The sequence below is a fragment of the Narcine bancroftii genome, chromosome 2, assembly GCF_036971445.1.
Source record: "Narcine bancroftii isolate sNarBan1 chromosome 2, sNarBan1.hap1, whole genome shotgun sequence".
NCBI classification, from domain to species: Eukaryota; Metazoa; Chordata; class Chondrichthyes; order Torpediniformes; family Narcinidae; genus Narcine; species Narcine bancroftii.
Window position 1 is genome coordinate 316,856,434 of NC_091470.1, and position 23,218 is coordinate 316,879,651.

Here is a 23,218-nt window from a genome sequence, read left to right on the forward strand (position 1 = left end):
GACCTGAGTTTTCTTCAGGCTTACTTACAGGCCAAACATTTTGGCAGTTTCCGCAAAACAGGACGTCAAGCGCTGAAGAGCTGGCTCTGAATGGGCAACTAAAGTGGCATCGTCTGCAAAGAGTATTTCACGGACAAGTTGCTCTTGTGTCTTGGTGTGAGCTTGCAGGCACCTCAGATTGAAGAGACTGCCATCCGTGTGGTACCGGATGTAAACAGCGTAAACATTGTTGGGGTCTTTCACGGCTTGTTTCAGCATCATGCTGAAGAAGATTGAAAAGAGGGTTGGTGCGAGAACGCAGCCCTACTTCACGCCATTGTTAATGGAGAAGGGTTCAGAGAGCTCATTGCTGTATCTGACCCGACCTTGTTGGTTTTCGTGCAGTTGGATAACCATGTTGAGGAACTTTGGGGGTCTCGAGTATTTGCCAAAGCCCTTTCCTGCTCACGGTGTCGAAGGCTTTGGTGAGGTCAACAAAGGTGATGTAGAGTCCTTTGTTTTGTTCTCTGCACTTTTCTTGGAGCTATCTGAGGGCAAAGACCATGTCAGTAGTTCCTCTGTTCGCGCGAAAGCCGCACTGTGATTCTGGGAGAACATTCTCGGCAACACTAGGTATTATTCTATTTAGGAGAATTCTAGCGAAGATTTTGCCTGCAATGGAGAGCAGTGTGATTCCCCTATAGTTAGAGCAGTCTGATTTCTCACCTTTGTTTTTGTACAGGGTGATGATGATGGCATCATGAAGGTCCTGAGGCAGCTTTCCTTGGTCCCAGCAGAGCTTGAAAAACTCATGCAGTTTGGCATGCAGAGTTTTGCCGCCAGCCTTCCAGACTTCTGGAGCTCTGCGCAGAACAGCGGCTTGTCATTACAAACACCCTTTTTCAGCAGAGGGACAGCCTGAAGACTACCTGGATGCATCCCCGATCCAAACACTGGCACCTCCTGGACTACGTCTTGGTGCGAGAAAGAGACAAACGAGATGTGCTCCACACCAGGGTCATGCCCAGCGCGGAATGCAACTCTGACCACCGGCTTGTTTGCTGCAAGCTCAACCTTCACTTCAAACCAAAGCCCAGGAACAGTAAAGCCCCCAGAAAGAGGTTCAATGTTGGAAACTTGCGTCAGACGAAGTCAGAGGAAACTTCCAGGCAAAACAAAGCTCGAGGATGCAATCTGCCTCACGGACTCGTCCCCTGAAACCCTCTGGGATCAGCTGAAGACTACCATACTGCAATCCACTGAAGAGATACTGGGCTTCTCCTCCAGGAAAAACAAGGACTGGTTCGACGAAAACAACCAGGAAATCTAGGAGCTGCTGGCAAAGAAGCGAGCTGCCCACCAGGCTCACCTTGCAAAGCCGTCCTGGCCAGAGAAGAAACGAGCCTTCCATCTCGCATGTAGCCACTTTCAGCGCAAACTCCGGGAGATCTAAAATGAGTGGTGGACTAGCCTCGCCAAACGAACCCAGCTCAGCGCGGACATTGGCGACTTCAGGGGTTTTTACATGGCTCTAAAGGCTGTGTACGGCCCCTCACCCCAAGTCCAAAGCCCGCTGCGCAGATCAGACGGAAAAGTCCTCCTCAGCGACAAGATCTCCATCCTCAACCGATGGTCAGAACACTTCCAATCTCTTTTCAGTGCCAACCGCTCAGTCCAAGAATCCGCCCTGCTCCAGCTCCCTCAACAGCCCTTAAGGCTAGAGCTGGATGAGGTCCTCACCTGGGAAGAGACATTTAAGGCAAATGAACAACTGAAAAGTGGCAAAGCAGCAGGTATGGATGGAATCCCCCCCAGACATGGATCATGTATATACCAGGTAAATATCCAAGCCCTTCAAAAACATTTGTGTACTCTTCCATGAGTGCTCGTCTTCAGTCTGTGAAGCCACTATGAAAACTCTTTTCATCAGGTTGAGCTCTTCACATGCACTCAGATCTAATATTGGCTGTACAATCTCTTTTCTACAATCAGTAGCCCTGACTTCAGATGCCACCCTTAGTATTTGAATGTTCCTTTTATTGGAGCATTCTTTCCAGTGCACCCTGTCACTTTTAATGTCACTGGATAAATCTTACTTTCTGCATTGTTGTTAGCTGGGCCTTTCCAGATACATTCTTGATGGTTTTCTGAGGTCAGCTGTCTTGTGTTATTAAGAAACGACTTGTTCTCTTCCAAAGATGAATCTCCTCCTCCAACTGTATGCATCTTGATAAGGCTGAATCCCTTTCCTCAATAACTGCATTCATTTCTTCAGCAGTTATCCTTTTCTTCCGCTTTGTGAATTCTACCTACAATTAAATCTCCAATCTTCTCAACTTTGGCCAATTCTCTTGGTCACTTTCAAAACTGAAGAATCATTAGATTCATTCCCATTTTTCCGAAAATCAATTTTGTCTCAAAGTTCAAAGTTAAAGTCTTTCTGATTACAGTTTTCGTGATTATCCAAGTCGCTTTTCAACATTTTGTTATCTGAAGGCAGTTGCACTAGTTTTGCAGCATGCTGAGAGATTTATTTCACTGGGCCTTGTCTACTGTAGCCTCTGGGCCACAGAACTACTTTCAGATTTGTTCTCAGTTGTGTGTTTTAGTCCTGTCTCAGATTTAGTACCACAGGAATAATCACCAGCAGTTGTTGCAGCATCTTCTCATACTTCATTTTCATCCATTTCTGATGAAAGTAATTCCTTCAATGCAGGTTTAGATGCTTTTGATTTATTTTCATCACATGATTTTCATTATTTTCACATTGATCTCTTTGCTTTTCCTCAGAAGTGGTCATCTTATTTACAGTCTTTTGCTGCAGTGTGGATTTCTCATTAACACGACCCGAAAAAAAGGTTCCCCAGAATAATCTGAATCAATCTCAACGTAAACAGCAGAAAAATCTATTTTCTGCCTTTTATTTCCTTTTGTTCTCTGTTTCAGGCATGCATATTCCTCCTTTCTATAAATGTAATTCAATGCAATAATAGCCATCGACGAGCTTGGCAGATTTTGAGACTAAATCCAAAAACTGCTTGCCTTCTTTTGAAGGTTCTTGGTCGTCACTGAGGAACTCAAGGAAGTCAGTCCTGAATTGGTGTTCACACAGCTCCTCAAGTTTCATAATCACTATCCAGTTGACAACTTGCCAGACTGCTCCAGAGCAATATCATTATTTCCTCCTAATGGTCCAGTAATCATCCAACCAAGCATGGTTTTGACAGCGTAAGGTCCATCTCCCACACTCTGTGTTACATCTAATGGTTCTAGAATCTTTGGTACATCTGAGCCAATTAGAATCTCTATATCAGAGCCAATTTCAGGTAGATGAAAATTCCTCAGATGATATTGTTTCGATGTGGAATGCTTCCTTTGTGCACAGGCATAGCCTTCTGAGTGTATATGCCTGGGAGATCACAAAAATCACTGCTGTCCAGTCCAGTAACCTCTAAGCCTGAAACAATACTGGTTTCAATGACCTTCCTTTGACCCATAGTTATCAATAGAATCCTTGACTTTCCCTGAAGAATAAACTTATTCATTAGTCCCACTGTGCAAAATGATTCAAGGCTACCTGGGTCAAGAAATGCATAAGTATGCGCTGTTGCATTCCCCTTCTTGGCCTTGATTTGTACAGGCACTATTGAGTTTGCAGCTATGATCACTGGCCCCTGCTACAGACCACTGGTCTGAACCAAGGCTATTGCACCATTTTCAACTGCCTCCTTTGTTTCTGCTCCCTCATTTTCTGTTTCTTTCTTTGGTGAATATGCTGCATTCTGGGATGCTTTAAACCGCATATGTTGCAGCTGAGTCGCTTCCTACAGTTTTTGCCAAAACATATTCCATTTTCCTTTAGGAAAGCGATTCTCAATAGTTCCAACTGTGGACACATCTCCAAAGCATGTCCACCTCTACAGAACAAACAGCAGGCAAACTCTCCTTAGGAATTTTATCATTTTCCTTATCTGCAGCTGTCACAGTGGTAGGAAAGATACTTCCTTTTATTCTTGGATGATGCTGTGAGATGGACCTCCTTACATCTTTGCTCACTGTTGAAGTGTCCTTGATATCTCCAAATACTGGCTCTGTTGCAATCCTCACTTGCCCTTCAAGGAAATCCACCATAGAGACTAGACCGGGGTGGGGGAAGGGGGTGGTGGAGGGAAGAAATGGAGTGGAGGTAAGATTATACCTGTTCACTGCGGCAGGTGCACGCAGAAATAATGTTATCTACTGGAACAATTGGGTTTGTGGATCTTCAGGAGGTAGAACAGACCACAGCGGGGTTGAGAAACAATCAAGTTGGAGGACGTGGAGGTAGATGACTGGTGCATGAGACAGTGACTTGATGCTCTTTGGAGGGGTCAAAAGGGTGAGAAGTGTCTGAGAGCTGTTGCCTGGCTTTGGCAAGTTAGAGGTCAGTGCACCAGATTACAACTGCACCACTCATCTGAGGGTTTGATTGTGTGTTAAGGATTGGTGTGGAGAGAGTGGAGGGCATTCCGAGGGGTTGAGATTAAAAGCTGGAAGAACTCAGCAAGATCTCGCAGAGTAAATGATTAGGAAATAGTGTCAACCAGGTAGTTTATCTTAACAGTTGAATTGGATCATGCACGCGTCAGTGCTCAAAGAAAGCTACTCGGCCTTATGAAGAATGAAGATCTACATAATATTTGAATGTTATGTGTTAGATTGCTATTTATAATTGACTATATAATAGTGTAATTATTATTTGAGACATTGTGTCTCATTACAATAATTAGGGGCTGCTATTGTTGGGGCCCTAAGTACATTGCTTACCTTGGTTGCCTTTGCATCCCAGGGTCCAAGGGCTGGTGTGTCTGGTTGCTGCTCACATTTTGGCGGCTGTTCCCGTTGGCACTGTCCTTTCCAGTACCATGTTGCATCCACGCATGTGTTATGATGCTTGGCGCATGCACGGGGTAGGTTTCGCGTTCTGAGGATGGTTGGCGCACACGCAGGAATTTGGTTACGATTCCTCAGAGTTCATGAGCCTGAGGACTGGGGTGACAGGTTAAAGACTAGGAGGTGTGTAGGGTTTGAATATTTTTTGTTACTACAGATGTCGTCACAACAATTGTTATTATCGTCTTTATTGGAACGATGTGTCATAATAAAGTCTTTTGTGTTTATCAATGAATCGTTAAAAAACTCATCTGGACTTAGTAGTGAATTAAATTGAAACACATCTCAACCACCTAGCCTCAAAGCGGTCTGTTATGGATAGAAGACACTATGCAGGTATGCATGGGTTAATTTATTGTTATTATTCATTATTAACCATTCAGTTCCATAATGTTTATAGAATGAAGCCCCAACTTTAGGTGCTTTCACACTTGCATCCCACTAAATCGGCCATTCAGTGTCCTGGGATAGGAATAGGGATTTGGCTTTTCACACTTGACCACTAACTGGGACACTGAACACATTCACACTTGCAAGGAGCCATCCCCGGGTCTACCTTCGACTGGTGATGTCATGGCCCATTGAGCAATGGTGGACCTGCCCTAAATCCTGATCAATATATTTGAACAAAATTAACCATGCCTAACTATAACATGATTAAGCTTTCTGTACAGCACAGTATGAGCCCTTCAGCCCATTGTTGTTGTGCCAACCTATATAAACCTTTATAAGGGACTGTGGGAAAGTGCTAGCAATAAATAGCAATAGAGGACAATTTTTAAAGTGTAGGAAAGTGCAACAAATTTATAAAGACTATGGGAAAGTTGGTAGTGCTATCACACACAATATAGAAATACCATGGGAAAAAGCGATGGCAGACCTTGGCTCTCAGAATGCTGTACGGCAGAGAAAGGGCTGTATGCACGGCTGCATGCATGGAGCGATCATGGAGAAGTTTCTCTGCCACATGGCATTCTAGGAAGTCAGATCTGCCATTGCTTTTTCCCATGGTCTTTATAAATTGTGCACTATAGCACTACCAACTTTCCCACACTGCCTAAAAATTGTCCGCTATTGCTCTCTCCCCCACGTTGCGACTTTCCCACTACAAAGTTTATACCTTCATTTTAATCTTTTCTTCCTTCACGTTTCTGCACTCATGTATAAACTTGAGACATTTCAATCCCACAATGCAATTGCCCACTCTACACTTGCCTGATTGCAATGCCTCCGTCTGCAGATGCCGGGGACTGTACTAGGGGTCAAGGCCGTCAATCCCTGGTGTGAAATGACATCATCTCATGCCGGTGTTGAGACTATTTTCCTTTCACGCTAGACACTTCAAAGGCCGATTAGTCTGGGACCACTTGCAAGTGTGAAAAGAGCATTGTCATCTTCTCCAGCACCAAATCTGTTCAGATATCGGTTTTTCTCCAGGTTTGGTTTCCATCCTATCTAAATGTAATCATTCTACTGTAGTCAGCTGATTTTTATGTAAGGGGGATAAAACACAAAAGTCTGCATACACCGTGGATAAAATAAAAACAATGCTGGAGAAATTCAACAGGTCAAACAGTGTCCTTTAGAAAGTAAAAATAAAGATACACAACCAACATTTTGGGCTTGAGTGCTTCATTAAGGTATGAAGAAATATAGACAGGCGCCCGAATATAATGGTGGGGATTTTTATGTAATGTTTCAATTAAGGCTTTTATGATATATCTGCAGAAACGATATAGTTATTGCTACTGTCTACTATACTTGACATTTACTTTTGTCTCACAGTTTACTTTTTTTAATCAAATAGCAGAGGATTTAGTTTTTGTTCAATAAAACACTTGCTCTGCCTTTTTGTAATTTTAAAAGTAAACTTTATTCAGAATAAAAATATACACAAAAGAAAGCAGTGTATAACATTTTCACATACTTCATGTCCATACATAGTTATTGAACGTTGTTTTATTTTACTACATGGCACCATTGCGCCACTAATGTGACCATTGTCGCTACATTGTTTGAGCAGTTTCCCAACCAGTCTCAGCCCCTCAGCATCTAGTAGTGAAAAAGACCCTAAACTGTAGTCCTTCCCCACACAGCTTTTGCATTGGCTTAACCCTCAGTCTGGAATGTACCATTTGGCAGCATTCCCTCACTGGCATGCACTATACTGGAAGACTAACAAGTTTTAGGCAGACCAAAGAGTGTCTTTCACAGAACTGATGATCTTGAAGCAACTCTGGATGTTGGTCTCCATGTGCTTTCCTGAAAGCAGCCCATAAATCAGAATCCTTTGTCATGCTACTGCTGGGGATGAGCCATTGACAAGGACCCTTGCATCCTTTGCCACACATTCTTAGAAAGTACACGGTCTACAAAGAGGAGGGCAATGGTTCTCACTCCACCTCAGTCGCTTTGAGGGCAATTTGCATTGGAGGTGTTACTCCTTTCCTACAAGATCTGAATGGGGAGGGATGGGGGGGGGGAGATGGGGGGGGGGAGGTGGGGGGTGGGGGTCCCCTCTCACCACCAGCCAGAACAGACCCTAATAATTGATAGTGAGTTCTGGCAATGAGACCTTCTGCCAAATGATCTGGGCTATCTGCTCAGGGAACCACCCCACATCGAGTCCCTCAGTGCGGACAAGACATTCCGTGCTTACCATCACCTGAAGAACATGGTTGGAGGGGTTGGTCTGATAAATCTTTTCTGCGCTGTGCTGGTACTATGGCAACATCAACTGACTGTACAGCCTTGTCTAACCAAGGAAGTGCAACTGAAATTGGTGAAGGCCAATAGGTGGAACCTTGCCCTCAAACTCATCAGAGAAGTGGACTGGGTCACTCACTAATACAATGGGCAAAACTGCTCCTCAGTGATTTTTTTTTGGGGGGGTGATACTTTATTTATCATTTTAAATCTATTTTACAATCCTACCGAATGCTCCTTGGTGATTTGAGTAAGAACACAGCAAGGTTCGGCCGCCTGCCCCACATGTCGTCCATACCTTGAGGAATGAAGGGCTCAAGCCCTTTGCTGCATGAACTGCCGTGTTTGACCTGCTGAGTTTCTCCCGCATTGTGCAGACTCCACTGGTTCACCTCAGTCATTCGACCCGCAGGAGACTCCAAACGCTGGGTGACGGAGGTGGGGGTCGGGGGTGGGGGGTCCTCGGACCCTTGGCTGAAGCGCACCCTGACTCACGCCTCTATTCCCGAACTGGGGCTCAGACGGCTCGGCGCGATGACGCACAGGAACCGCTCCGTTCCATCGCCTAATAAGGTCACGTCTCGAGCTCCTCCTGACGCCATCGGAATGTGAAAGCGGCGCGTGCGCGGCTGAACCATTGCGGACCGGGGGGGGGAGGGGTTGGTATTGTTTGTCAAGACCAACAATCACAGAAGTGATGAGAACACTTTAATTCGCAGAATTATTCCTTGACCTTTCTGTTCGCTCCGGTCCGTGGTGCTCGAGAGTGAAGTGACTGCGCTCGCTGTCCAAGCGACCGCCACCCCCGCCGCCGACCCCCGACGGAAGTGGCAGGGAGCATTTCCGGCGGTTGGAGCGAGTTATCGGGGAAGTGGGGCGGGGGACGGTGCTGATCTGCTGCAAGAGGCAGAGTTTTCAGGCTTCGCGGGTCTGTGAGGTAAGGGGCTGAATTCGCCGGGTTGCGCCTGACCGAGCGGAGGCGGGCAGGGGATGCGCGGGTTTCATTGCCGTGGAGCCGGGCGATGGATCGGCCACGGAGGGTGTCGGCCGCCGCCCGTCGGTTCCCGGCCTCGGCTCGAGTCCGTCCTTCAACCCGTAACCAATAAACTAATAACCATGGACTCTAGAAACCGAAGATTAAAAACCATCGGTCGAACAGCCTCAATAAATTTGTTTGTGTTAGAATGATTAGAGGCGGTGACTGTTTAAAAACTAGAGAAGGATGCAAAATGTTGATAGTGAAACTTTTTGTCGTAAACTACATGCGTTTCAATTATTGATGGGGTCTTCCCCCCCCCCCCCCCCCCGTACTGTGGTGACATCTAAGTTGAGCAATAGTTTACTTAAAAACTTCAGAAAAATTGTAATTTGGATATAAAATAATGTTTTTACAAAAGGGTTTTTAAAGAAAAACACTTAGGATTTCTCCTTATAAACTTGCCTTCTCTAATTCTGTGTGATTCCGCTCAATAGGTGAAATTTATCAATTTTGTTCATGTGTGCCAGGGTATTATTTGTCACACTGCCTAGATCTTGAAGTGCACATGTTAAATTTTCACTATTTAACTTTGCCATCAAATAACAAGAGCTTGAGTTAGCAAAGTAGTCCCACGTTTTGTTCCTTACTAATTTAGGTGGGATGAGTGAGTGTTGGGGATGTTTGAGCATGCTCTCCACCATTGAAGAGGACAGTTGTCCTCTTATGAATGAAGTGCCTGGATGGTTTGAGCTGGTTCTACAATGTGCTCAAAATTCCTTGAAGAAATCAGAACAATTTTTTTTTTCTCTGACTTTTTGAGGCTATTCAAAATTCCATATCTGTTTTGTAAAGTTGACTTGGCATTTGGGTATTAAATCAAGCATAATCTCAAATAGATTTTAATACTTAAATTTTGGCATTTTAGCCACTATTAAGAGAAGAAAGTTAATTCACTAAGCTAATAAGATTGCTAAGTCTGTCAACAGTGATTGTTTCAAGTTTTCCATGGTTAAAAGTACTCCTGAACTTTATTGTGATGTTTCTTTTGAGAGGTAGTGCAGCAGTTTAAAAGGGTGATTTACAGGAAGATTTATCATAAGGCTTTTTCAGGTGCATTCTACGCTAAGAATGTGTCTGAAGAAGCAGAAGCGGCCCTTTAAATTCCCGCTCAGGTGGCAGCGCTTAAAGTGCAACGCTGGCCACCTGAAGGACGCAGCTGCACGTGAGCACACTCCGGCTCCTGCCCTGTGTCAGCTGTGATCAGCAGCCTGACCCTTTAACGTCCGCTTTCAGCCAGCTGGAATTCAGGTGGCTGGGGGAGCCACTGAGCTGAGCTGATTATCCCTCTCGGAGGAGGGTTACGTAACTCGCCACAAAACAGCCGCATGTTGCCTAAACATGCGGCTTTACATGCGGGGCAATTTGCCACCTGAAAGTGACTAGAGTGAAAACCATGTGTGAGAACATTGTTAAAGGAGGTGCATTAGTAACTGAGTGGAGAATTGGATACATACCTGAAGGTACAAGTAGAGCTCTGGTCAAAGGGCAAGACATTTTGTTTATAGAACTTGCATATAATGGGCAAGATGAGTGGCATTATTGTACAAGCTTGAAGTTGAATTAAATTGCCAATTTTCTGATTTTTATGTTTAAATAAGCAAGTTGATGAGTTAACTAAATCTTGTTTAGTTTTGATCATAGGAGCTAAAAGTTGTATTTTTAAAAAAAAGCCAAACTGGCTGCATAATTGCATCCTCATCCAATTGGAATGTGCTAGCAGGCCTGTAAAGACAAATCAGTGTTGGAACTGTCACATGCAAATCTGACATGCACAGATCTGATCTGTGTTGGTCTACCACAAGACCTGATGTTAAATTCATGAAAAGTTCTAAGATGCTTGCTTTAATATCTGACCTCTAGTCCTCAACCCTTATACTCAAGGAAACAGCTTCTCACTACCCTCTTGACCTGACATTTCACATTTTGTGTACAGTACTTCCATCAATTCTCCTCTTGACCTCATTAAAGAAATCAGCCCACACCTCTTTAAGCAATCCTTGTAATGCAGTCTCTTATCCAGGTATTGTTTTTCTAAACATTTTTGATCCCTCAGACTTGACATTCTCCTTATAATATTGCAATCAATATGCAGTTGAGGTTGGAGATAAATATTTCCATGTTTAAAGGTTCACCATAACTTCCTTATTTTATGCTCTGCTGTCTGTTAATTGAGCAGAGAAGAAAGGTACTTGGCAAATGAAGGGAAGTGCAATACACAAAGGTGCTGGCGAAGCTCAGCAGGCCATACAGCATCTATATGAAATAAAGGGTTGAAGTCTTCATTAAAAGTCTGAATTAAAAGATGGGAGGAGTATGGACTAAGACAAACAGGAAGTTATGGGAGAGTAGAAGAGGGAAAAAACTGAATTAGTGGGGCAGGAGGTAGCTCTGAATGGAGAAGTGACCATTTATAGTATTGAAAGTAGGTTTTTTTACATGATTTGATAATTGTGAAAATGGAAACACTTGATGTTATTCAAGGATATATTTCCAATTTATTTTGCTCACCTTCTGCATTGGCAGCATATTCGTATGTACCTTAAGTGATCTTCTTTTGATCATGCTCTGACTGCAAAAACCTATGCTCATTACCTGCAGTACAGAATTAGTTTTAAACAAGTTTTTAAACCAAGGCCCTGGATTGTCATTGGGTGAATTAAAACCTGCTGCAACATTTTTAAAGGGAGTTCCTCTAATTTAAATTTTATTATCCTTTGATCAATATCACATGGAGTTAACTGCCCATTAATGTGGTATTTGAACAAATATTTTTGCTATTTCTGATACTATAACAAAACATTTTTTTAAATAAAATAACATTTTGGAACTTGAAGTCATGAATATATCTATCAATGTGATGAGCTTTTAAATGCATGATTTATGGCATTAATATCTATTTGTACAAGAACATGGGTTATTTTTAAGTTGTCTCATCCTGTCTTCTGGTCCTCTGGGTTTGAAAATGGATTCCATTATTCTGTCTACTGTTCCTGCTTTTTTGGGGAAAGCAGCTGTCATGCTTTCTTCTTCCTTCCCCACACCCCAGGGCAGAAGGTATATGTGTTTGAAATCACCACCATATTTAAGGTTCATTCCTTTCCTGTTATTAACGCAATTAAATGGACCTATCATTATTAAAATTATGAATCCCTTGCAGTATCTGTTTTTGACAATGGAGTGACTTATCTGGATAACATCCAAAAGTCTTCCACTATCTCAGTACTATAGCCCTTTTTCCACTGGCATCCCAGTTAATTGGCCATGCAGTATCCCGGTTAAAGAAGCCATTTTTGCTGTTTCCACTGGGCCACTTTTAACCGGAACACAAACTGCTTTCCCACTGACCACAAGTCATCACTGGGGATAGGAGAGGTTACCTTTAACAATAGTCCAGTGATGCAACTTGTCCTTTTTCCACTGGTTTAATCAGCTGGTGTCAGCTGACAGTGTGAGTAGGGGTTGAGGCCATCATTCCCTGGTGTGATTTTGCATCATTTGACATAGTTTCCCTTGTCCACTGGATCCTTAACTGGTAAATTCGCCATCAATTCCTGGGACAAGGTTCTAGTGAAAAAGGGGTTAATAATTCAATTCAAATTTGGATGGCAAACGAGCTTCTAAGACATACAAGGAAATCTTGTGCACAAATTTATTACCTAATTAAAGCATGGCTTCCAGCCATCACTGTAAAGCGTCGTGCTACGTCATTTCCATTGATCTATTTCTTTAAAATTTGAATAATAGTTGTTCCAAAACTATGGAAAAACATGAGCAATCAGAAAATGTGGCTTCAATTTCATTACACCTGACCTGTAAATATCAATAAACATCTGTGATGTTGAAATGCGAATCTGGTAAGTGAAACTTCAAATAGTAAATCTTCCCTGTACAGTATGTACTGAATTCTTAAAAGAGTCACTACCCAAAAGTTGTTTTAGAAAATGATTTTGGTATTCTGAAATTCTAAACAAATGAAGTCATGCAATGCTTTTGCTTTTTGACCTTTGCAAATCATTAAGCAATTTAATCTATGCCCTAATGTCTGACATTTGTTCATCCTCTATTAAACCTCTTCAAGCAAATAATTAAAGCCAACAAATTGTGTGCCATAAGTTTTTATTAGCTGCAGTATTTTGGATTACTGGGAAATTACAGTATAAGATTCGCTCTTGTCATTGCAAGATTTCAACCTTCGGGTTATTACAAACTCCTCTCAGAGTACTGTACTGAGACATTAAGCCATGATTGTCATCAAGAATTTTATGGAAATAATTCAAATATTAAGGACCTCCCTGATGGGGAGGCTATTTTTTTTATTCCTGAATAAATAACACTGAAGGAAATGTTCTGGTTATTATCGCTGAGATTTTTTTTCAAATTAACCAAGATGTTCGCTACATTTCAACAAAATGTGACAGCACTTGAATACTTTTGGATAAATCATTTGGCAGGTTGGTTCATAAGATGTATAAATGCAAGTCTTCGTACTGCAAATGTGCTGTCCATTTTGATTAAGAACGTGATTAAGTATTGTAAGGTAAAACATCATGAGATGGGAATGTGTAAGGAGTTACCCTGTACAGGGCTGTAACAAGAAGGGGAGGTGTCCTTGTACTCCTGTTAGGTAAAACATCATGAGATGGGAATGTGCAGGGCTGTAACAAGATGTGAATGCATCCTTGTACTTACAAGATAAGAGAGACATTGATGGATTGAGAGGCAGGAAGCTAGCAGGGAAAGGATAGCAACAGTTTTAGTCATTGGACAAGTAATGATATGATGATGTTCTAAGCACATATCCAAGGGTATAAAAAATCACCATTTTGCTGATAACGGCAGAATGCATTCTCCGACTAACATGGTTAGTCGCAAGTGTTACAATCCGGTAATAAAGAACAAAGAACCCTGATTTCGACTCAGTCTGGTGTTTGTCTCACTCATTCATGAACAAAGCAGACCTAACAGTATCCAAAGCCATTGAGCTTTATCAGCAGTTAAGTAAATGTAGAGGCTACATGTGATGGATTTTTCTTTTTCTAAATGAGATTAGTTTTGGTCCAAGTACTAAATCTGTAAAGATACATTGCATATGTTGTTGCAGTTATCGTGGATGTGTATCATCTGTTCAGATTATTGTAGTGGTCCACTTTGAAAACCTAAAACTTGCGATGGTTGTGTAATAATTATTGGGGAGGGTATAGTTTATTTAGATTATTGATACTGTATTGTAATTTTATTATTTTGTTCTTAATTTTTTTAATGTTATTCTATGTTATTCATGTTATAAAATCTTAAATAAAGTTTAAAAAAAAACTTGCGATGGTATGAAATGGAGGTGTAAAATTTATTTAGTCCTATTTAGCAGTTTCCTTCTGATTACATGCCAGTTGGCATATTTATTTGCCTAATTTCTAGTAAGTAAAATTCACAGAGTTTTTTATTTGATAAAATAATTCTTGAAGATAGTGATGCTGAGGCTTAGAAAGGGATTTTGTTTGAATAACTTTCAATCATAAAACAGTTATGCAAAAGAGTTCCAATTTAGGGACCACAGAACTAAAAGGTTGCAAGGTCTTGTGATATTGGAGATAGATAGGCCACTGGTGTTTGAAAATAAAGGTGAGATTTTTTTTAATTGAATCTTTGTTTAATAAGGATGTAACATCAGAAAATTAATTTAGTTTAAGATAGAATTTTTGGAGAGTTTAACTCCTCTGATTCCTTGAGCTTACCATTATGGAATCGAGTTTCAAGAAAATTCAGTTTTATCCATCCTTCATTCTAATATACTGTTCATACTATATTACACTAAATATTTAGAACATAAATTTCCATTCCTCTTGAGTGTTTTTAACTATCTTGTTCTCTAGAGCAGGAGGCACTAACAAGGTCACACTTATTGGTTGCTTCTAGACTTCCAAAAAGATGGTATTGACAGTTTGAGTATTTGGGAGGGTGGTCTCGAGATGGCAGCTGCAAAAAGAAATCTCAAATTGCACTCATAATCTAAAAGTAGTTGTTGTCCAAGTTAAAAGTGGGTCTTGAATCTGTAAGTGCTACATCTGCTGCACTGGTGGAGTTGTATCACTGGAGAAATTATGGCAATAGGCTTAATGAGATGTTGCAGCAGTTTAATTGTATTCTTGGTTAGTTTTGAGTTCAGTTCAGAGTTAGATTTGGAAGCTGCCTTGGCATGATACCTGACTACATCCAGACAACTGGTGGGTGTTCAATTTCAAAGGTCAAAATTACAAATAGGCCAAAATGAATCATCACACTGTTTTGTATTCTGTTCATTGGCCACCTATCCAGAGTTGAGAAATGGTGCCAATGAATAAGGTGAGTGATGAGGCCTTCTGTTTATTACCTGGTATTTGAGTCATGTGATGGGAACCTTGAGAGTTGTCAGTGTAAGCTAGATTTTTTAGGTTAACATTGAAACTTATATAGAAGTTCATCAGAATGGGATAGTATCCCATAAAACACATTCAGTTAAGAAAGGTCTACATTATCCAGATTATTTCACATTTTGAGTTATTAAGCTCTCTTGCAAATGTGAATTCAGATACAGTACAAGATTTATTGTCAAAGTGTACATACATGATGTATAGAACCCTGAGGTTCTTTTTCCTGTGTCAAGGCAGAATTACCACTAATTTGTAGTGCAAACAAAAACTATTCAGTGTATACATTTTTTAAAAATGCAGAACTGTAAACTGTGCAATACAGAAAAAAAAAATCAAAGTCCATAAGTAAAAGTCCTGAAATGTATTGCTGATTAAGTTTGCATGATGGTGGAAAAGTAGCAGCTGTTCCTGAACCTGGTGGTGCCAGTCCCTTTCCTGATGGAAACAGTGAGAACTGAGCACATGATGGGTGATTTGGATACTTGATCATTGCTGGTGCTCTCTGACAGCAACATTCCTTGTAGATGTTCTTGATGGTGGGGAGGGTTTTGCCTCTGATATTCTGGGGTTCTGCCCACTACATTTTACAGGGCTTTGCACTCAGGGGTATTGGTATCCCCATACCAGATTGTGATGCAGCTGGTCAGCATATTTTACAACTATAGAGATTTGCCCGAGTTTCCAATGTCGAACCAAACCTTCGCAAACTCTTGAGGAAGTAGAGGTGCTGACGTGTTTTCTTCACGATGCCATTTGTGTGTTGGATCCAGGAGATAGTGACTCGTAAGAACTTAAATTTGCTCACCCTCTCCGCCTCTGATTTCACGAATGATCACTGTATCGTACACCTCTGGTTTTCCCTTCCTGAAGTCAATAATCAGCTCCTTGGTTTTGATGATATTAAGGATAAGATTGTTTTTGCAGCACCATTCAGCTAAGTTTTCAATCTCTCCTATATGCTGACTCATCATCCCTTTTGACATAACCCTCTACTGTGATATCACCAGCGAATTTGTAGATGATGTTGTCATTCCGAGCCCCACAGTTGTAGGTTTATAGCGAGTAGAGCACAGCCCTGAGGGACATGGGTCACGGGCAGGAAGCCTCCAGTACTGACTAGCCCTCGCTGATTGTGGTCTGGAGGTGAGGAAATTCAGGATCCAATTGCACAGTGGGGTGTTGAGTCCCAGATCTTCGAGTTTGCTGATCAGTTTTGAGGGGATGTTGATGTTGAATGCCAAACTGTAATCGATAAAGAGTATCCTGATGTATACATCTTTTCTGTGGTTGAAGGCAGCTGAGGGCTTTGACACTCTGCTGAGCAGTTCTGAGATTTGCGCAACTTCGGGATAGATTTGTTTTGAATGGAAATATTGTGATTCACATGCTGGAATCCTTGTTGTGATATTTAGGTAAAATATTGGGAGTCTGTTCTGTTCCCAACTTTTGTCAATTTTGGTTTCTCCTTCAAGTATTTGTTTTTTTCCAGAACAAGCTGCAAGAACTGTATTGGCATCAAGGAAAAAGGACAAACAAATTACATATCTCCAATGGAGATAAAGGAGAACTTTAAGGAATTTTATGAATAATTATACCAAACTGAGAACGAGGGGAAAGAAGACAAAATAGATGAGTTTAGCTAAAATTGAACTGCCAAAATTGCAAGAAGAGGAACAAAACAAGCTGATAAAACCATTTAAAATAGAGGAAGTACAGGATATATTAAAAAAGCTGCCGAACAATAAAACGCCTGGAGAGGAAGCATTCCCAATAGAATTCTATAAAACATTTAAAGAATTATTAATTCCTCCTCTCCTGGAAGTAATGAACCAGATAGAAGAAACATAAAACTTGCCAGATTCATGTAAGACAGCAATAATTACAGTAATACCAAAAACGGGGAAGGATCCACTAACACCAGCATCATATAGACCAATATCTCTACTTAATTCAGATTATAAGATAATAGCAAAATTGTTAGCAAACAGATTGGCCAACTGTGTACCAAAAATAGTAAAACAAGATCAAACTAGATTTATTAAGACGAACAGCGGATAATGTCTGTAAATTTATTCATCTAATTCATGCAGTTCAAGGAAATAAGAAGCCAACAGTGGCTGTTGCTTTAGACGCAGAAAAAGCCTTTGACAGAGTAAAATGGAATTATTTATTCAAAGTGTTCCAGAGGTTCAATATACCAGAAAAATATATTAATTGGATGAAAGCATTATATAATGGACCATTGGCTAAGGTAACAGTAAATGGATATGTCAAACTGCCGCAGCCTCCTTTGAAGAAGACCGCAGAGCCCACCTCACTGACAAAAGGCAAAGGAGGAAAAACCCAACACCCAACCCCAACCAACCAATTTTCCCTTGCAACCGCTGCAATCGTGTCTGCCTGTCCCGCATCGGACTGGTCAGCCACAAACGAGCCTGCAGCTGACGTGGACTTTTTACCCCCTCCATAAATCTTCGTCCGCGAAGCCAAGCCAAAGAAGAAAAAGAAAGAAATGGATATGTATCAAACCAATTTAAATTAAGTAGGTCAACTAGGCAGGGATGTCCACTATCTTGCTCACTGTTTGCTTTAGCAATAGAACCATTGGCAGAACTGATAAGAACAGAAAATAAAATAAAAGGGATAAAAATAAAGGAGAAGGAGTATAAAATCAGTTTATTTGCAGATAACATCATAGTATACTTAACAGAACCAGAAATATCAATAGAAGAACAACATAAGAAATCGAAGGAATATGAAGAAATATCGGGGTACAAGATCAACGCAAATAAAAGTGAAGTGATGCCAATGAGTAATGCGGATTATACAGAATTTAAAAAAAGAATCACCATTTAAGTGGCAAACACAAGCAATCCGATACCTTGGCATTAGGTTAGATAATAATTTAAGCCACCTGTACAAATTAAATTATCAGCCACTAATAAAGAAATTGCAGGAAGACTTAGAACATTGCAAAGAATTACTGCTAACGTTGATAGGGAGGGTAAATTGCATTAAAATGAATGTCTTCCCAAGGATACAATACTTATTTCAATCGTTACCAATTCCTTTAACAGAGAAATTCTTTAATGAACTAAAGAGAATGATAAGGAAATTCTTGTGGAAAGGGGGGGAAACCAAGGGTAGCGTTAGATAAATTAACAGAGAGGTACAACCAAGGTGGTTTGCAGTTACCAAACTTTAAAAATTATTATAGAGCAGCACAATTAAGGTATTTATCAGATTTTTTTTATCAGACAAGGGAAAAACCAGATTAGACTAAGATAGAGCTAGATAAAATAGGGGAGAAGGTACCAGAACATATACTTTATAAGTGGGATGAAAAGCTGGTACGATATAAAAGCTCATCAGTATTGCATCATTTACTCAATATATGGAAGAAGATTCACATGGAAAGGAAAAAAACAAATTACCAAATACTAAAATTATTTTTTAAAATTTTTCACACAATGAACTATATTAACCAAAATACACATAAACATTTCCCTCTTGAATATACACAGTGTCATTTTCTCCCCTTTCCCCCCCTCCCTTCCCTCCCTCCTTCCTAACCACAATACAATAAACCCATTAAACAATGTCATCACACAATAAAAAATAAACAAGAAAATTGTGTCATCTACTTTTACACACTGGGTCAATTCATTTCGTCTTCTTCTCATTCTATCATTTTAGGGGGTGGAGGTCTGAGGTAGGCCCTCTCTGTTGTGTTCCATGTACGGTTCCCAAATTTGTTTGAATACTGTGACTTTATTTTTTAAATTGTATGTTATTTTTTCCAATGGAATACATTTATTCATTTCTATGTACCATTGCTGTATTCTCAGGCTCTCTTCTGATTTCCCGGTTGACATTATACATTTTTTTGCTAAGGCTATCATAATAAATCTTTTTTGTGCTTCATCCAATTTGAGGTCGAGTTCTTTACTTCTTATATTACTTAGATGAAAGATCTCTGGATTTTTTGGTATGTTGTTTTTTCTGATTTTATTTAATACCTGATTTAGATCTTCCCAAAACTTTTTCACTTTCTCACATGCCCAAATTTGCATGTACTGTTGTTCCCATTTCCTTCTTACAATGAAAACATCTATCTGATACTGTTGGGTCCCATTTATTTAACTTTTGGGGAGTGATATCTAGCCTGTGTAACCAATTATATTGTATCATGCATAACCTCATGTTTATTGTATTTCTCATAGTTCCGGAGCATAGCTTTTCCCATTTTTCATTTTTTATCTTTATGTTTAGATCTTGTTCCCACTTTTGTTTGGGTTTACAGCTTATTTATTCGTTCTCTTTCTCTTGCAGTTTGATGTACATGTTATAAATCTTTTAATTATCGTTGTGTCTGTAATCACATATTCAAAGTGGCTTCTTTCTGGTAACCTCACCCTGCTTCCCAATTTGTCCTTTAAGTAGGTTTTCAGTTGGTGGTATGTAAACGTTGTACCATGAGTTATACTATATTTGTACTTCATTTGTTCGAAAGATAATAAATTATTTCCCAAAAAACAATTTTCTATTCTTTTGATCACTTTTCTCTCCCATTCTCTAAAGGTTATCTATTATGAAAGGGATTACCAAAATTATTATTGACACAAAATCAGCTAATCCCTTTTTACAATAGATAACCTTTCCTTTAGAGAATGGGAGAGAAAAAGAATTAAAAGAATAGAGAATTGTTTTTTGGGAAATTATTTATTAACATTTGAACAAATGAAGTACAAATATAGAATGTGCTTGAATTGTTGTTTGCTATAACCAAATGTCCTTCTCTCTACACAGTCTTAAGTTAAAAATCAATACACTGATGTTCAATGTCACAAAGCAGATGAATTAGTTTTGGTTTTTTTTAAATGAGCATTTATTAAGCATAGTAATTGTCCCTGTACAAAAGCAAATATGGTTTGAAATCTGCCTGGATATATTCTGCAAGTGCTCCTCTGGAGTTTGACAGGCAAAGTTTCCTACAATTTTTTTTGGGGGGTGGTATGCAACGGTTTGAAGGTGTCTTTCATAAATTTGATAACACATTGCTGCTTGCAATGGTGACAGAGTTGCTTTGTTTTAGAAACTTTAAAAACAATTCTTGTGACTGTTAAACTTCTTAATAGCCATGGTCTGAACAGGATAATGATGGAAAAGCTTCTGGTGATGTATTGCTATTAAGCAATTATGGAGCAAAGTTAAGAATGCTTCTTGTATTCTGCCTAAAATGAAATCAAGAGTCGGTGGATGCTGTTTCTTGTGGTGCACCCGCCCTACAACTCTAAATTTTACATTAGTGTCATTAACGTTATAACAATGAATGGGAAATTAAGTATACCTATTTTGTAACTTGTGAAACCCTCATTTTTTGTCTGTCATAGTAATTGAATATCAAGCAACTTTTTTTCAAGGACATGTATCGATCTTTTGATGTTAGAAGCATCTGAATACTGCTTATGCTATACCAATTTGAGACTTGCTGACTCGGTAGTGGTCTGTTAGATTAATCATTCACATTAAGGTTGTCCTATATATATTCTAATTTTTGGAGTTGCTGGAATTTTGAACTCTCGTTCATTATCACTAAACACTTTCATGGGTAGGTTTGGTTTGTTTATGTAGGAAGTAAAATGTATAAAAAGAAAAGCAAATTCAATTTTTATGACTAACTGAGTTAAATTTTGTCACTGATTGGAAGCTGGAAATCTTGCACCATTATTTTGAATCCAGTGTAAAAATACAGACACTTTGGTTGAGAATAAATCTAGATTTAATTGTTCTGAATGAATTGATCTGTCTGAAATGGAGTCCTTTGGAAATATTTGGGTTGTACAGAGATTTGTAAATGACCTTCAGAAATCTCAACTTTTTTCCCCAGATAAAATACTTAGTCACCATGTCGAGCAAAAAAGCCAAGGGAAAGAGCATCAAGAAGCGCCCTCAGCGTGCAACTTCCAATGTATTTGCAATGTTTGATCAGTCACAGATTCAGGAATTCAAGGAGGCCTTCAATATGATTGATCAGAATAGAGATGGATTTATTGACAAAGAGGATTTGCATGACATGCTGGCTTCTCTTGGTAATTATAATTTTCTTTTTGTAAAAAAACTAAACAGATGTTTCTGTTTTGTCATTTTATATTTGTCAGTAATCAGTTGCTTAATTTTCTAATGCGAATTTGGTTCATGTCAGCCTAGTGAAATGTGCCATATTTCTCAGCTCCTTTTTTCTTTTAAATTTTGCATCCAACTTGTGCCTCAAATGTAATACTTCCAGGAGCTTGTAGTTTATCAATTTTAACTGAAATGGGCCAACAGGAAGAGTCCATGTCATCAGTTAAGAGCTGATACGAAATCTTGGCCTCTTTGTCTAATACAACTTTACCAACGTGCTCAATTGTACTGAGCTTTCTGATTTTTGTTGTCCGCTCCAGATACAAATTCATTGGTTTCCATTATGGATGAACCATTTTTTGTAGTTCCAATGTAACTTTAAATTCTACATTTCTTACAGGGAAAAACCCAACTGATGACTACCTAGAGGCAATGATGAATGAAGCCCCAGGGCCCATCAATTTCACCATGTTCTTGACCATGTTTGGTGAAAAACTGAATGGAACAGATCCTGAAGATGTAATCAGAAATGCATTTGCCTGCTTTGATGAAGAAGGGACAGGTATTGCAGTAAACCCTTGACCTTTTGTACTTTTCTATATAAATGGCAGTATTGTTTTTATTCCTCTGCTTTTATAATTGCAAGTTCCCTTTAAAGCACCTCTTTGAAGTAGATATGGGATGTCAGAAACCTGAGATGGCAAGACATCTCAGTGGGGAGCATTTCAGTGATAGTGACCACAATTCCCTGACCTTCAGCATAGCTATGGACAAAGATAGGAGTAGAGGTGTATAACTGGGGAAAGGCTAATTAAGATGGGATTAAGCAGAACTGGGGTGAGTAAATTGGGAACAGATTTTCTCTGGTGGGGGGGGGGGAGCATGTAGGCAATGAGAAGGATGTTTAGGGACCTCTTGCTCCGGGTTCTGGATAGGTTAGTTCTGCTGAGACAGGGAAAATATGGTAGATAAGGGAACTGGTCGACAAAAGTGGTGAGACAGCTATTTAAGAGGTAGAAGGAAGGAGTTTAAGAAAGGACATGGGTGAGCTAAAAGGGAGCACGAGAAGGCCTCAGCAAGTACAATTAAAGAAACCCCTAATGCATTTTATGCACATAAAAAGAACAGAAGGATGATGAGAATGAAGGCAAGGCCACTTAAGGATAAAAGAGTCAACGTACCTGGAGCCAAAGGAGGTCTTGAACACGGAAGCAATGCAAAGTCAGCATAGAACAAGCTTGTGTGCTTGAGCTTGTTGAAGATGAGAAAGAAATGTTGGATCTTCTTAAAAAACATTAAGATTGATAAATCCCTAGGACAGGACCATATAAGAGATTGCTAGGGCTTTGATAATTATCTTTGCGTCATCCCATAGTGTTATATGGTTGTAAGATTGTTGTAGGTTACCGCAGTTTATAGACAGGATGCAGACTTTGATGGAAAAGTGGCAGATGGAGTTCAATCCGGATAGTGTGAAGTGGTGAATTTTGGAGATCAGCCATAAAGGAAGAGTACATGGTTAATGGCAGGGTTTTTAAATGTGTTTGAACCAGTACTGTTATAGGTTAAATTATGGATATGGATAAATATGTCTTTAAAAGAGACAGATTGTGGAGGTTTGGTAGAAGGTCACTTCACAAAAGACATTTAAAATGCAAGCACTTTGCTGAAACTAGATGTTGAGGCTCCGAGTGATTTTTTTTTGCAGAAACAATGGAATTGCTTTGGAAAGAACTTCAAAAGGAGGTGCAAATTGGAACAGAGTCCAGGCTCAAGTACTGATAAGATCTTTCAAAGATTTGATTTGGAGTCATGGGAGAGGTTATTTGGTTTTTTACAAGCAAAAAGGGGGGGAAAAAACAAAAAGGATTATTCTCTCAGAGAGAAGGACAGAAGTCAGTTCTACAGTAGCATTTGAGGCTGCAAAATGACAAGCTGGTAGGCTTGTTGGAAAACCCCATTTTAAAGACTGGTTGTGAGTCCTGAGTCCAGCCTGTTCAAACCCCTTGTAATCGTTACAAGAGGAAAT

General features: G+C 40.0%; 1 protein-coding gene and 1 long non-coding RNA gene across 3 annotated transcripts in view; one reads left to right on the top strand and one right to left on the bottom strand.

Annotated features, from left to right (window-relative positions):
* Positions 1 to 8,700, bottom strand: part of LOC138755560 (uncharacterized) — a 24,903-nt gene extending 16,203 nt beyond the window's left edge. The window contains exons 1-2 of the long non-coding RNA XR_011352391.1: positions 7,916 to 8,700; positions 4,786 to 5,007 (exon numbers count right to left, since the gene is read on the bottom strand). This is a non-coding gene — a long non-coding RNA (uncharacterized lncRNA). The remainder of the gene's footprint in view (positions 1 to 4,785; positions 5,008 to 7,915) is intronic.
* The window catches only part of LOC138755558 (myosin regulatory light chain 2, smooth muscle minor isoform), a 21,420-nt gene continuing 6,634 nt past the window's right edge, over positions 8,433 to 23,218 (top strand). Inside the window, exons 1-3 of one of the 2 annotated variants that reach the window (XM_069921757.1) lie at positions 8,433 to 8,554; positions 20,954 to 21,155; positions 21,590 to 21,751. In XM_069921757.1, coding sequence (XP_069777858.1) covers positions 20,972 to 21,155; positions 21,590 to 21,751 — 346 coding nt within the window. In that variant the 5' untranslated portion in view covers positions 8,433 to 8,554; positions 20,954 to 20,971. Of the gene's footprint in view, positions 8,555 to 12,402; positions 12,511 to 20,953; positions 21,156 to 21,589; positions 21,752 to 23,218 lie in introns of those variants that run through there. The other variant, XM_069921756.1, reaches the window with a different exon arrangement.